This window comes from Pituophis catenifer, unplaced genomic scaffold (assembly GCF_029215685.1).
Source record: "Pituophis catenifer annectens isolate HBS135680 unplaced genomic scaffold, rPitCat1.0.hap2 SCAF_7, whole genome shotgun sequence".
NCBI classification, from domain to species: Eukaryota; Metazoa; Chordata; class Lepidosauria; order Squamata; family Colubridae; genus Pituophis; species Pituophis catenifer.
The window spans coordinates 81,311,636-81,325,343 of record NW_027256887.1 but is presented as its reverse complement, the minus strand read 5'-3'; the positions used below and the strand labels follow the sequence as shown (position 1 = coordinate 81,325,343).

Genomic DNA, 13,708 nt, shown 5'->3' with positions numbered 1-13,708 from the left:
GGGGAGCAGCTGGAATGGAACCGTTTTTGTGAAAGGCAGAAAAATGGGGAAGGGCATTTTCCTGCCTGTCATCCATTCCTCAATCTAAGCATAGACCGAGGGAAGGATGGTAGGCAGGAATATTCCCCTCCCCATTTTCCTGCCATTCGTGACAAGGAGTGGCTGGGAGGGGAGGGGCTGGTGAGGATGTGAGTGATGTTGAGTTGGCCACGCCCACCCAGTCACATGACCTCCCCCAACAAGCCACGCCCACAGAACCGGTAGGGCAATTTTTTTAATTTCACCCCTGACCTATTCTTGTTCTTACATTTTTTTTATCCTATTTTGATTTTGATTTTGCTACTTGGATTGCGTGTTGTTTTAATTCTGTAGTTTTTTAAAATAAAACTGGCCAGGAGTAATGAGATTATATAGCAAGATTAAAAACAAAAGGAGTCAAACAATAATTCCCATTCAGATTCCCATTGCTAGATGCATAACATCCACACCACAGCTTAAGAACATCAACATTTATTTATAACATGATATAAAAGAAATGAGATATGAACATTTTGCCTTTGAACAATAATAAGGGGTTTCTTATACTTACATTAGTTGTGCTCATTGTATAATATATACACAATGAACATAATTACATTTGTACACAGACCTAACTGGAGATTGAATATACCTGCTTCTTGATATATACACCCTATTTCAACACAGGAAGAAGAGCCCAGTCCATCCAGTTCCATTTCTTTTTGTAAAAAAAAAAAAAAAAAGGCAAAAAAAAAAGGGGGGGGGGAGTAAATACTAGCATTTGTGAGTATGCGGATAGCAGAATGGCAGTAACTGACTTTGCAATCTGACTGGGATGGTACTTACAGAACAACAACAACAGAAAAAAAGAGACACATCTTAACTTTGCAATGATTTTTTTTTTTTTAAAAATGGCACATCTTAAATAGAGGGTGGCATTGATTAATCAAAAAGTGAAAATGAGACATGATCAAGCTTTGGAAAAAAAACCATGTTCCAATGTTGACAACAAAACAAACCAGTAAGGAAAGGCTCCGAAGGAAGCCATTGTAACTGAATCCTTCCAAATTCAAACCCATTCAGGAGGGGACGATTCTGATTGTAGGCCGCGAGGAAGAGGAGGGGGGGGCAAACTCTCAGTTGTGTGGATGGAATGAATACAGAGCAGCGATAGCAGGAAGCTGGCGACGGCGAGAAGAACTCTTGGTTGAAGGTACAGTGGGGATATTTAAAGCTTTCTTGGAATAAATGTTTTCCACAATGTGATAAAATGATGCTCTATGGACAAAAGCATCGGAACTATGAATTTCATAGATTTCATAAAAGTGACTGTACAGCATCCTTTTGTCTTTCCACAGGCGTGTTTGGGAGGTCAGCCGTGGATGGTCTCAGCAGAAGCCAACAGGGCTGAAAAAAAAAAAAGTTTCTGTTGACACCCAAGAATCCAAGGAAAGAAGAAAAACACATATTTTTTTTCTTTTTAAAATAAGGCAGGTCAGAACGAAACTTCTCTAAAATCTCTGATTACCCAGACAGATAAGGGGAAAGGAGAGGGATTTTTCATACTTAGTCAAGGCAAAAAAACAGGCGGAGAGAAGAAGCATCTTTCCTGACAAATACTGTTTTAACCGAATATTGAAACTGATGACAAATTCTCCTGAAGAAGTGCCAAATTATGAGGGGAAATTACTTATCATTTAAAGAGAACTGAACTCACTTGGAAGAAAACTTATTTCCAGAAAAGCCTAGATGGGAGAAACACCTCAACTTATAACCACTTTGTGCGGCAACTGTACAATGGCGCTGAGAAAAGTGTCTTGTGACCAGTCCTCACACTTATGACCTCACAACCATTCCAAGATCCCTCCCTGCAGTCACGTGATCAAAATTCTGGTTGCTTGGCAACCGTCATGTGTTTAAGACGGTTGCCGCATCCCAGGGTCATCTGATCTCCATTTGTGACCTTCCCAGCCGGCTTCCAATAAGCAAAGTCATTGGGGGTGGGGAGTGGGGGGGGGAGAAGCTGGATTCATTTAACCCCCACAAGATTCACTTTTTCACAATTGTGATTTTTTAAAAAAAAGATTCATAAAATTGGGCATTAATGACTGCCTTGCTTAGGAACCAAAATTCTGGTTCCAATTATGGTCATAAGTTGAGGACTACCCATACAGCAGAATTTCTGGCCTTGAGCAGATATGTGGACCAGTTCCCAGAATTTTCAACCCTGAAGTTCACCCACCCGGAAGGTGCCCGGGTTAGCGATGACTTAATTGTCCTTTTCCACTGAAGTGGGATTGTGGGGTTTTTTTAAATAAAAAAATCTTTTATAGACTCAGGAATGCAGCACTGAATCTGGTAATGCAGAGCAGGTTTTCAACTGCTTTGTATCAGATAGCTCAGGAGTGTTTCTCACTGAAGTACTAAAACTTTCCTTGATTGTTCTTTAATCTATGACCATTTACTTCAAAATGACACAATTAAAAACAACAAGAACAACACAAGGCTGTGCCAAAAATGTGAGGGAAGTGGTAGGGTCCTTTCACTGTAGCCAATTAGTTCCTAGATAAGTCTCTGGCATCTCCAATGAAAGGAACTGAGAGCAGATAAACGACAAAGAACTCCAAAGAGCCTTCTTGTGAGTATATGGGATCTGGGAAACGATTTAGCTGAACCGTTTTAGATTTCTTTGCCATGCCAACAAAGCTTTGGCTAAAATGCCAGGCACCCATCTGACCTCCTCAGGCAGGGATAGAAGCCTGTGAAAAAGACCTGGGTCCCTTTCCCTTCCACTTTTGTTTTGTTTAAAGTTAGCCAGAAGGTTAACTTGGAGTACATGTAACCCCCTGGACATGTTTTGACAATCTATGGATAGGAAACCCAACCTGCTGCTGCGGAGTTTCCCTTTGAAGACTGTGCTGGCATCTCGAACGGAGAAGAAACCGTATCCTCCTGTGGCTCTTGAATTCTGCTTTTTTCGCTCTCTTCTGAGCTGCTTTCAAGCTTGTGGTTGATTAGCGAGGCCTCCTTGTTGGGGCTGCTGGAGGTGGAAAGGGGGGTGGGGGAGAGAGAACTAGGTTTAGAATTTCCTCTAACCTTTAATTAGGTTAACCGATACTATATACCCTTTCAATAAAGTCTGTAACACAAAATGGTGACTGTGAAGTACGCCGGCTTATGCTTTACAGGATTTAGGAGTGGGGAGAGGCCCAAACAAAGAAATCTGGCCTTTGCTTTGAACTCTGCCTGATTACCGGAGAAAGGTTTCAGGAGTTCAAAGAAATTGGCTCGGCTAGTCTCCCACTCCTGTATCCTGAGTATAATCCAAACATAAGGAAAGGGGAAATCATTTATGTTTAGGAAACATTAGGTACTACAGCTCAGCCTGGGTACTGGTTGGACGGGTTCCCGTGAGGAAACACCTCCTCTATAGGCCAGATTGAGAAGTTCAAAAACGGTCCCCAAAGAAGGCACGTTCCTAAAAACCAGGCCACTCTGATGCCAAGCAAGCCATGAACTCGGTCAAAACATTCCACACATCCCTGTAGGTTCACCAAATTGGCTAATGACCCCAATAGAGAGACAATCAGAACAAAAAAAAAAGGCCAGCGGGACATCATCCAAATCACGACATCAATCACAAGTGTCCTTCTGTGGCAAAAAAAGGTAAGCAGCCACCAAGAAAAAGGAACTAAAGTTACCAAAATGGTTAAGAAACATTGCTGGACTTCTTTTTTTTTTTTTTTTAAGAAGATGTTCTGCAACTTTAATATGATCCACGACAGGGATCTGTGGACAGATTAACCTGATTTTTTACAGGAGGGAATTGGAATGCAGGGCAGATGGTGAGGAGAAGTCCATATGGGTGGAAATCCTCTCCAAGATGATGTTCTCTCTTGCATGCAGCAACCCTCAATGTCTGTGGTTCAGTTGGGAAAAGTTTTGGGAAGCGATCCATAGCAATTGTAAAATCCCTAAGAATTTGGGCTTCTTTTCTGCTTAGCCTCAGGGACTACAGCCCTGGACTTGGAAAAAAAATATTCCTGTAGATCATGCAGATGGCAAGTGAAACTACAACAGGAAAAGAATTATCTGCTTTTTTTGCAGATAATTTGATAGACGACACCACTGCACAGCAAAAAACATTTCAAAACATTTCAGAGTAGAAAATCTACATTTTCCACTCTCCTCACTATGGTCCAGTCCAGAATATACTATATTTTTCAGACTATAAGACGCACCGGAGTATAAGATACACCAAGATTTTGAAGAGGTAAACAAGAAAAAAAAAGTTTTTGCACTTTTTTGCAAAAATGGGGCCTGCAGAGGGTTTGGGAGGCCTGCAGAGTGCTCCTGGGGGCTGAGGAGGGCAAAAACGCCCCCATTTTTGTGAAAAATGAGCCTGAAGGATACTGCAAAATCCCCATTCCGTCCCCACTCCTGGGGGAAGGATATTGCAAAATCCCCATTCCCACCCCACTCCAGGGGAAGGATGCTGCAAAATCCCCATTCCCTCCCCACTCCAGGGGAAGGATACTGTAAAATCCCCATTCCATCCCCACTCCTGGGGGAAGGATACTGCAAAAGCTCCATTCTCATCCCACTCCTGGGGGAAGGATACTGCAAAATCCCCATTCCCTCCCCACTCCAGGGGAAGGATACTGCAAAATCCCCATTCCGTCCTCACTCCTGGAGAAAGGATACTGCAAAATCTCCATTCCCACCCCATTCCAGGGGAAGGATACTGCAAAATCTCCTCCCCACTCCTGGGAGAAGGATATTGCAAAATCTCCATTCCCACCCTACTCTGGGACCAGCCAGAGGTGGTATTTGCCGGTTCTCCGAACTACCCAAAATTTTCGCTACCAGTTCTCCAGAACCTGTCAGAACCTGCTGGATGCAAAGACTGAAGCCATGTTAGATTATTTGCAGGATTGGCTACAAATACCTACTATCCCCTTTGCTTTACCTGGCCTCACTATCTCCTGTCTGTTCTTCTGGCTTCTCAGATGCTTGTTCAGGATTTCTCTCCTGTGGCTCCGAAAGATCTGGGAACAGCTGTTCTTCGTTTTTTGGTAACTGGAACAGTGATATAAACATTAAAGAGCAAATGTTAATGGCACTAAATAGAAAAGTTTTGTGATTCAAAACCATAGTGGTGTTACCATAGCCATGTGGCAAAAACTGAATTTGCTAGCCCTTAAATTAATGCAGTTTTTATGAGAACTATAATTATTTAGTCTTGTGAAATTCAGAAGAATTCAGAGTAAGAAAAGGAGAAATGATATGAAGGATATTTAAAATTGGTATGTTCTTGTATTTGAGTGCATCCTTGTTAATTAATTTGTGTCCTGTCTTTATTATTTTTACAAATAATAACTCATATAATAAATAAGACAGTGAACATATCCAATACACCTTCTTCCTCCTATTTTCTCCACAACAACAATCCTGTGAGGTTGGTTGGGCTGAGAGAGAGAGTGACCAATAGAGCAACAATCTATGAAATTGATTATTGGCTTTCATGGCTAAAGTGGGACTTGAACTCACTGTCTTCTGCTTTCTAGCCTGGTGCCTTAATCATTAGACCAAAGTGGCTCCTATTGTTACTATGTGATTTGTTTTCCTAACAGGCATCCAATTTTGTACAGACAAAAATCTGCAGAGTATTTCTAAAACCATTAAAATAGAAAGAACACACTAGTAATAGAAATTTATTAAAAAGTACCGAAATTATAACCAAGAGTCTTAACAAGATACCTCATGTATACGCACTACGTAGATGGAAGGAAACAGTACCTGTGTAATAAAAGTAGGGTTGTGTTCATTGGCGCAATCATTTTCTTTCAACCAAGGTGTGTCTTCTACATCATTTGGATGGCTTTGGCTAATGTCACTCATTCTAATGCTATATTCTACTTCCTTGGGATTGCATACAAAGTCTTCTTTCCTTGGGCTCTGTGGAAAATATATATATATATATTGGAATTAATTAAATAAGTGACGCTCCTGTTAAAGATAGAAATGGTAGTTACAGAATAAACAACCAAGGAAAACATGCATGTTATGTGAGGTTCCTTTGGTTCATATCATCACAAATATAAAACCGCAACATGGAAATATGCAATAGTATCTTTGTAGGAAACAAGTACAACTTTTTTCAATATCTGGGTAAAAGAATATTTGGATGCCCCTTAATTTTCCACTCTGACAACAGCACTATAAAATATTCTCATGGCCTTTCAGAAATCAAAGAAGTAGAAAGGTGTAAATCAGGAGGAGGAAGAGTGCTCCAAATTAACCTTCTCTAAAAATGATAGCTTGCAGATGTCTTGAACTTTCAAGACTCATAAACCTCCTTGACTGGGAGTTCCTGATTGGAAAGCCGAAATGTCATGCATGTTACACTTTCTGCTTCTTCTCAACTCTAGAGTTTTCCTTGTCATTAACTGGAAGCAAAACTCCACTAACTTTATCTAACACTGTCAGATAAACAACATTTTCAATAGAAGAGGGTCTCTGTAGCTCAGGGTTGAACTATAGGATCCTTGATACTTTTCTAAATTTGATTGTTTGCTTCCAGATGTTTCATTACCCAACTGGGAAGCTTCATCAGTGTGCTGAGTGTATTATAGCTAGTTGGATAACTCTGCAAGCAAACAACCAAACTCAGAGAGCACCAAGAAGCCCACTTCCTCGTACTGTAAGAAATAAAAGGTCAAAACCCCTCTGGGTTGAACGTCTTGGTGGCTTCATGGCCATGGCCATATTGTCTTCCCAACCATGAAGCAGAATTGGATTGGTGCTGCCCTTTTTCATTGGCTGGTGGCCCCACGTAAGGACCAATAAGGCCTCCAATTGCTTAGCTGCTTGAAATCCACCAAGATCAAAATCAAATTCTATCTCCATGGTAACACTTGGAAAGAACCGAAGTCCCTGAGATTATAATACCGACAGAACTTTGGACTCAGGGCCTACCTGCAATAATTTAAAAGGGTTTTCTCTGACGGGGGCTGGGCTTTGTGAAGGGGACATATCTGAAATGCCAATAAGATTCAGCCCTTTCTTTTTCTCACGCAAACAGGCCTGTTGGTGCCTCCTTATTCTTTCCATCTGTTCCTCCAACGTCATTCGTGGGCGAGTAGTTTCCGCCAAACATAACTGCTCCACTGCGCTTCTCGGCCTTTCCTTGAAAGAAAGAAAGAAAGAAAAAGGGAGGGTAGTAAAAGTATTTTCTCAAAGGATACCATTTTGCCACGGATGCCACGTCCTTCTGTGGCAAGGCTACTTCAAATCCTACATAAACCATTGAACTATCAAAAGTTTCAGGTTCCTAATATATTGCTCGGTAAGAAACTCTCTGCACGCACACATCATCTAGGTCAGGGGTCTCCAACCTTGGCAACTTTAAGACTTGTGGACTTCAACTCCCAGAATTCCTCAGCTAGCTTGTTAGATCAGACCCCTGATCTAGAATATCAGTGGGTGAATTTTCAGCACTGTAATAATAGCAATAGCACTTAGACTTATATACCGCTTTACAGTGCTTTCCAGCCCTCTCTAAGTGGTTTACAGAATCAGCCTATTGCCCGCAACAATCTGGGTCCTCATTTTACCCACCTCGGAAGGATGGAAGGCTGAGTCAACCTTGAGCCTGGGGAGATTCGAACTGCCAAACTGCTGGCAGCCAGTGATCAGCAGAAGTAGCTTGCAGTACTGCACTCTAACCACTGCGCCACTGTGGCTCATAATGCCTAAATGAGTCTGCCACCAATTGTCAGTTGGCCACAGAAAATGGGCTGCTCTGATAAAGTGATAAGCACTGTAATTTTTCTCTGCCAATTTTCTCACCAGTTTATCAGTGGAGATTCTAATCAAAGGCTGCATTAGATGTCTATGTTGTCAAATCCTGTGTGATGAAGATAGATCCAGGAAACAGAAACCACACAGAGGTTGCAATTGTTTCTCAAGGTTATTCCTTCTACCCCTTACATCCATATTGCTTCCATGTTACTAGCTGAGATGCCATACTGATGAGAGCATAAGAGGAAGCCAAGAACACAATCTATTTCTTTTAAATACCGTTCTTAGGTCTATCTTCTTTGTTTTCCTTAAAGTCACGTAAGAAGCGATCGTTGAAGATTCTGGGGTTGGTGATTTTGTTCTGGGTGGCACAACTCCAATGGGAAAATGTGATCCTATAAAAAACAAGAGAAAGGCATTTAAAGTATGCCACAATGTCAGAACTAGGCTTTGTTCCGGTGAGAAGCTTGTTAATCTGATACATTTCCAGACTTAATATAACAGGATTTAGCAAGGATTTTGCAATACAATCACCTTAGATTCCCTCAAGCCATTGGTGGGATTCAGCCGGTTCGGGCCAGTTCAGGCGAACCGGTAGTTAAATTGCTGGCTGGCCCCTCCCCTCCCCTTCCAGGAGTCTCCACGCACCCCATTTTGGCTCCCAGGTAAATGCAGGGAGGCCTACTAGGCCCAAAACGGGGCATGCAGAGGCTGGCCCCTCCCCTCCCCTTCCAGGAGTCCCCACGGCCCATTTTCGCTCCCAGGAGGCTGCAGGGAATGCCCACCTAGCCGGCATTAGGGCAGAGAACTGGTTGTTAAATTATTTGAATCCCACCACTGCCTCAAGTTGTTTTCTGCCCAATATACAGGAATAGACTTTCAGAACTTCCAACTTGCCTTTAACCAGCATGGTTGGGAGTTCTACTCCAGGGCACCCAGGCAATTTCTGATTGCAGAAGGCTGTGTAAGGTGCGAAGAACTGGGACCAGGCATTAAGTTCCAATTAAGATTATTTATCGCTCATACCTTTACACAAAAAAACCTAGTCAATTAATGGGCAGCACTAAATTGGTGCTAGATAAGAGTCAACGGAACTCAAGAGGAGTTGGACTTAGATGTTTGTGGGCATGTAATGACTCCAGGCTGATAGCTCTCTTGATTCTGCCCCCAGATTTTGCCTGCTTTTCACCTACAGGTTGCACTGTACTCAAATATGATATCATTAGACTGAAATCAGAGAAATATAGAATAAAACTGGAGCTAATCAAGATGCAGGGTTCCTGGGCCAATTGACCCCCAGTGTGTTATGACAAATTGTAGGTATTACCATTTTGGGATGCACAGGGTACATTTAGCAACCACATCTGGCTGTTTAAAAAGTAGGTACAACCCTCTTTTCTGAACACCATCTTCTCACCCTCTGCAATTTTTAGGAGAAGCATTTTATTAACGAGAGCCACCTACATCCACATCCAGTTGGATGTAGACCTAAATCACTTAGAAAACTGCATAATTCTTTGGATCCCAGCCACAGTCTTAAAATAAAGCCTACCAATTATTCAATCAAACACCTTGCCTTAACAGAAAAAGGATGCGGTAACCATATAGCAATTTTCACTAGCAATGGTTTTGCTTTTCCCCCCCATCTCTAAATTAAAGAAACAAACCAATCTGAAACACGGCATGAGACTAAACATTCCCTCTTTCGTTTTCTCCCTATATTCACACTTTTGCAAGCAACTCTTTCTGAAAGGAAGTTCTATCATTGCTTATGTAAACGTAGAAACTGTTTTGCCAAAAGACCTGGACTACTGAAATTACGCTGTTCAAAGTGTCTCTAGCTAATTCATTCCACTTATGCAAACAACCAGCATCAACTGGCCTTCGGAGACCATTGGCAAGGCAATAGTAAAGTCCCAGTTTAAGAGGCTTTTAAATACAATGAAATGCTTTCTCCTCACTAGTGCCAACAATTTCTTTTAAAGTTTATAGACCTGCATTTTAGAAATTAATTGGCGTGCTTGCTACAAGAGAGTGCCATTGTGTTAAAGTTGGCAGGCAAGGGAAATGCAAAGGAACTCTTATTAAAGGAGAAATGATTGCCTAGCGCAATCACAATGTTTCAAAGAAAAAGAAGAAAAATGCAATTTTTGGCACTACATCCAGACCGAATCACATTATTACCAGACAGACAGAAACTTTATTTTGCTCATTGACCAACAACAACAACAAAAAAAAACAAAAACAAAAACAAAAAAAAAACACATTCAGTAAAACAAATAAAGCAAAGTCAACCATTAACATCAACAATTACTGGAACCATGTGTAGGTGAAGCTTATCTATAATGCAGCAAACTTGGTTATATAACAAATAATGCACGTAACAATTATCTGATAAAAAAAAGATAATTCGTTAGCGGTGAATGTCCCTATAGAATTGGCAGTATAAAAGAACATGCGGTTTCTATAGTACACATCACAGGACAGTGTCATGTGAGTGCTGAAACGGGAGTGCGTGGGCGGGAGTACTGGAACCGGAAGAGCAGCTCCCCGATGTGCACATGCGGGAGTGCCAGAAACCGTAAGAGCAGTTCTCCGGCGCTGAGTTTCCAGTTTCCCACATGTGCATGTGTGCCGGTCACCTGGTGTTCTGGTTTCTGGCACGCATGAAGACCAGCTGGCCGGTGCAGATGCGTGCCCCGGACACCGGAAGCTTAGCTTCCCGGTGCGCACATAACGTTCTCCATAATATATAAATCCTCACTGCATCACAGCCCCACTGGCCTTAACATTTTCTGCAGGCTTTACGCTCTATAATAATATATAGTGACCACGATCTAAAGTCAGGAAACCTAGTTAAGTCATCTCATACCACTTGGAAGTACTGTGCTAATTTCCCCCCCTCCAAATTAGTGATTTGGAAATGGCTATTTCCTGGAATAAGTAACATAATAGCGCAAAGCCCTCTTCTGGCATCCCAGCAGGAATCGCGAACTAAAGGCCTTCCAAATACCATTAAATTACATGTTATAGCTCAGCTATTTCTAGATGGTTATAAGTTCTCCATCTGTTAACAACGGGACTTAAAGATCTTAATATGCAACTACAAGCTATTTACATAGAAACAACCCACAAAAAGCTCAGATCTTTCCTCCCGCTGTTTATAGAAGTGCAGACAGTTAAGCATTTAAAGACGAATCCTTAAAACAGATTTGATTCTGTTTTTACTCTACATGCCTTCCTGAGTAAGTGTATTAGGTATACAGATGCATTATGTATATTATTATAACAATGTTTTATGTACAGATAATCCTCGACTTACAACAGTTCATTTAGTAACCATTCAAAGTTACAATGGCACTGAAAAAAAGTGACTTGTGACCATTTTTCATAGTTACGACCTTTGTAGCATCCCCATAATCATGTGATCAAAATTTACATGCTAAGCAACTGCTTCATATTTATGACGGTTGCTGTGTCCCAAGGTCATGTGATCACCTTTTGCAACTATCTGACAAGCAGAGTCAATGGGGAAACCAGGTTCACTTAACAACCGTGTTACTAACTTAACAACTGCAGTGATTCACTTAACAACAGCGGCAAGAAAGGTCGTAAAATGGGGCAAGGCTCACTTAACAAATGTCTCACTTAACAAACACAAATTTTGGGCTCCACTGTGGTTGTAAATCAAGGACTACCTGTATAGAAATGAAAATATGAAACTATTAGAAGTAGTCCTTGATATATAACCACAATTGAGTTCAAAATTTCCTTTGTTTAGCAAGATAGTTGTTAAGTGAGGCCTGCCTCATTTTACAACATTCTTTTGCCACAGTTGTTAACTGAATCACTGCGACTGTTAAGTGAGTCATGTAGCCATTGTGAATCTAACTCCCCGCTCCCCGCTTGTCAAAAGTGGGCTGGGAAGGTTAAAAATGGTGATTACATGATTTAACAACTGACATGATTCCATGTCAGTTGTTAAATGCCCGAATTTTGATCACATGGCAATGGGGATTCTGCAACAGTCTGTCAGCCCTCAGATGGAGAGTCAACAGCCCCCAGGACTGGAGGTGGCTGATGAGGAAGTGTAAAAACTGGTCATAAATTATTTTTTCCCCATTGCAGTTGTAACGTTGAACAGTCATTAAACAAACGGTTGTAAAACAAGAACTGCCTGTACTAGCCAATAAAAGACAATTTACCAATCAGGAAGATCTATACATGCCTTGTTTTCTTTCTTTTTTTTTTAACTGCTAAGGCTCAATTCCTTAACTTAAAAAAATCGACAGGATAAAAACAATTTTTCAGGCTATTTTGCTCTTCGCTCGCTCTTTGATATTGATGTTTTCTTCACTATGGGAAAAGACCGCTGTGGTCTGGAAATAAACATTAAACAATTAACGTTGATTATCTTGCAAGTCTCGGGGACAAAGCCCTGATAAAATGCACGGGCATAATCTGTTGATCGATATTGCTACAATGAATGCAGATGCATGCACAAATTAATGTTCTTCACCTAAGGACACTTAAATCGCTCAAACTAAATGAAGATTTATAGAGTCTTAAATTTAGCTCACTATTTTCTTTGCTATTAATGGAGGCAAGGACAGTCATCTTACTGGCGTCACTGATGGTTTGTTTATTAGATGGTTGAAAGAAGCTGTTACGTATCTGTCCATATCTAAATACTGGCCACCTGGGAGGTAACACGAGGCTGGCTCCAGAGGATCATAAATGCTTCTCTGAGAGAGGGTTTCTTGCCTCCCGCCTTGAAAGAGGCGGTGGTGAGGCCCCTCCTCAAGAAGCCTTCTCTGGACCCGGCCGTTTTGGCAAACTATCGTCCGGTCTCCAACCTTCGCTTTGTTGCGAAGGTTGTGGAGAGTGTGGTTGCGCGACAGCTCCCACAGTTCCTGGATGAAACCGTCTATCTAGATCCGTGCCAGTCCGGCTTCAGGCCTGGGTACAGCACGGAGACGGCATTGGTCGCATTGGTGGATGATCTCTGGAGGGCTCGGGACAGGGGTTGTTCCTCTGTTCTGGTCCTGTTAGACCTCTCAGCGGCTTTTGATACCATCGACCATGGTATCATGCTGCGCCGGCTGGAGGGACTGGGGGTGGGAGGCACCGTGTTGCGGTGGTTCTCCTCCTATCTCTCTGACCGGTCGCAGTCTGTGTTGGCAGGGGGGCAGAGGTCGACCTCGAGGCGCCTTGCTTGCGGGGTGCCGCAAGGGTCGGTCCTCTCGCCGCTCCTGTTCAACATTTATGTGAAGCCACTGGGTGAGATCATCCGTGGTTTTGGGGTGCGATGCCATCTGTACGCTGATGACACTCAGCTGTACATTTCCACCCCAGACCACCCCAATGATGCCCTCGAAGTGATGTCCCAGTGTCTGGAGGCCGTGCGGGTCTGGATGGGGAGGAACAGGCTTCGGCTCAACCCTTCCAAGACCGAGTGGCTGTGGATGCCGGCGTCCCGGTATAGCCAGCTGGTGCCATCGCTGGCTATTGGGGGCAAGTCATTGACCCCCACAGAGGGGGCTCGCAACTTGGGCGTCCTCCTGGACACACGGCTGTCTTTAGAAGAGCATATGACGGCCGTGGCCAGGGGGGCTTTTTATCAGGTTCGCCTGATACGCCAGTTGCGCCCCTTTCTGGATCGGGACTCCTTGTGCACAGTCACTCATGCCTTGGTTACGTCACGCCTGGACTACTGTAACGCTCTCTACATGGGGCTCCCCCTGAGGAGCACCCGGAGGCTCCAGCTGGTGCAGAATGCGGCCGCGCGGGTGATTATGGGAGCGACGTGGCGCTCCCACGTAACACCTCTCCTGCGCGAGCTGCATTGGCTCCCGGTGGTCTTCCGGGTGCGCTTTAAGGTGTTGGT

At 42.8% G+C, this 13,708-nt stretch overlaps 1 protein-coding gene across 2 annotated transcripts in view; it reads right to left on the bottom strand.

Moving 5' to 3' along the window:
- Positions 1-577: 577 nt before the first annotated feature.
- PLEKHA5 (pleckstrin homology domain containing A5) overlaps positions 578-13,708 on the bottom strand; it is a 235,638-nt gene continuing 222,507 nt past the window's right edge. For both annotated transcript variants that reach the window (XM_070947658.1, XM_070947657.1), the window contains 6 exons: positions 8,101-8,216; positions 6,997-7,206; positions 5,818-5,976; positions 4,988-5,097; positions 2,904-3,058; positions 578-1,425 (listed from right to left, as the gene is read on the bottom strand). In XM_070947658.1, the coding sequence (XP_070803759.1) occupies positions 1,391-1,425; positions 2,904-3,058; positions 4,988-5,097; positions 5,818-5,976; positions 6,997-7,206; positions 8,101-8,216 (785 nt within the window). In that variant the 3' untranslated portion in view covers positions 578-1,390. The remainder of the gene's footprint in view (positions 1,426-2,903; positions 3,059-4,987; positions 5,098-5,817; positions 5,977-6,996; positions 7,207-8,100; positions 8,217-13,708) is intronic.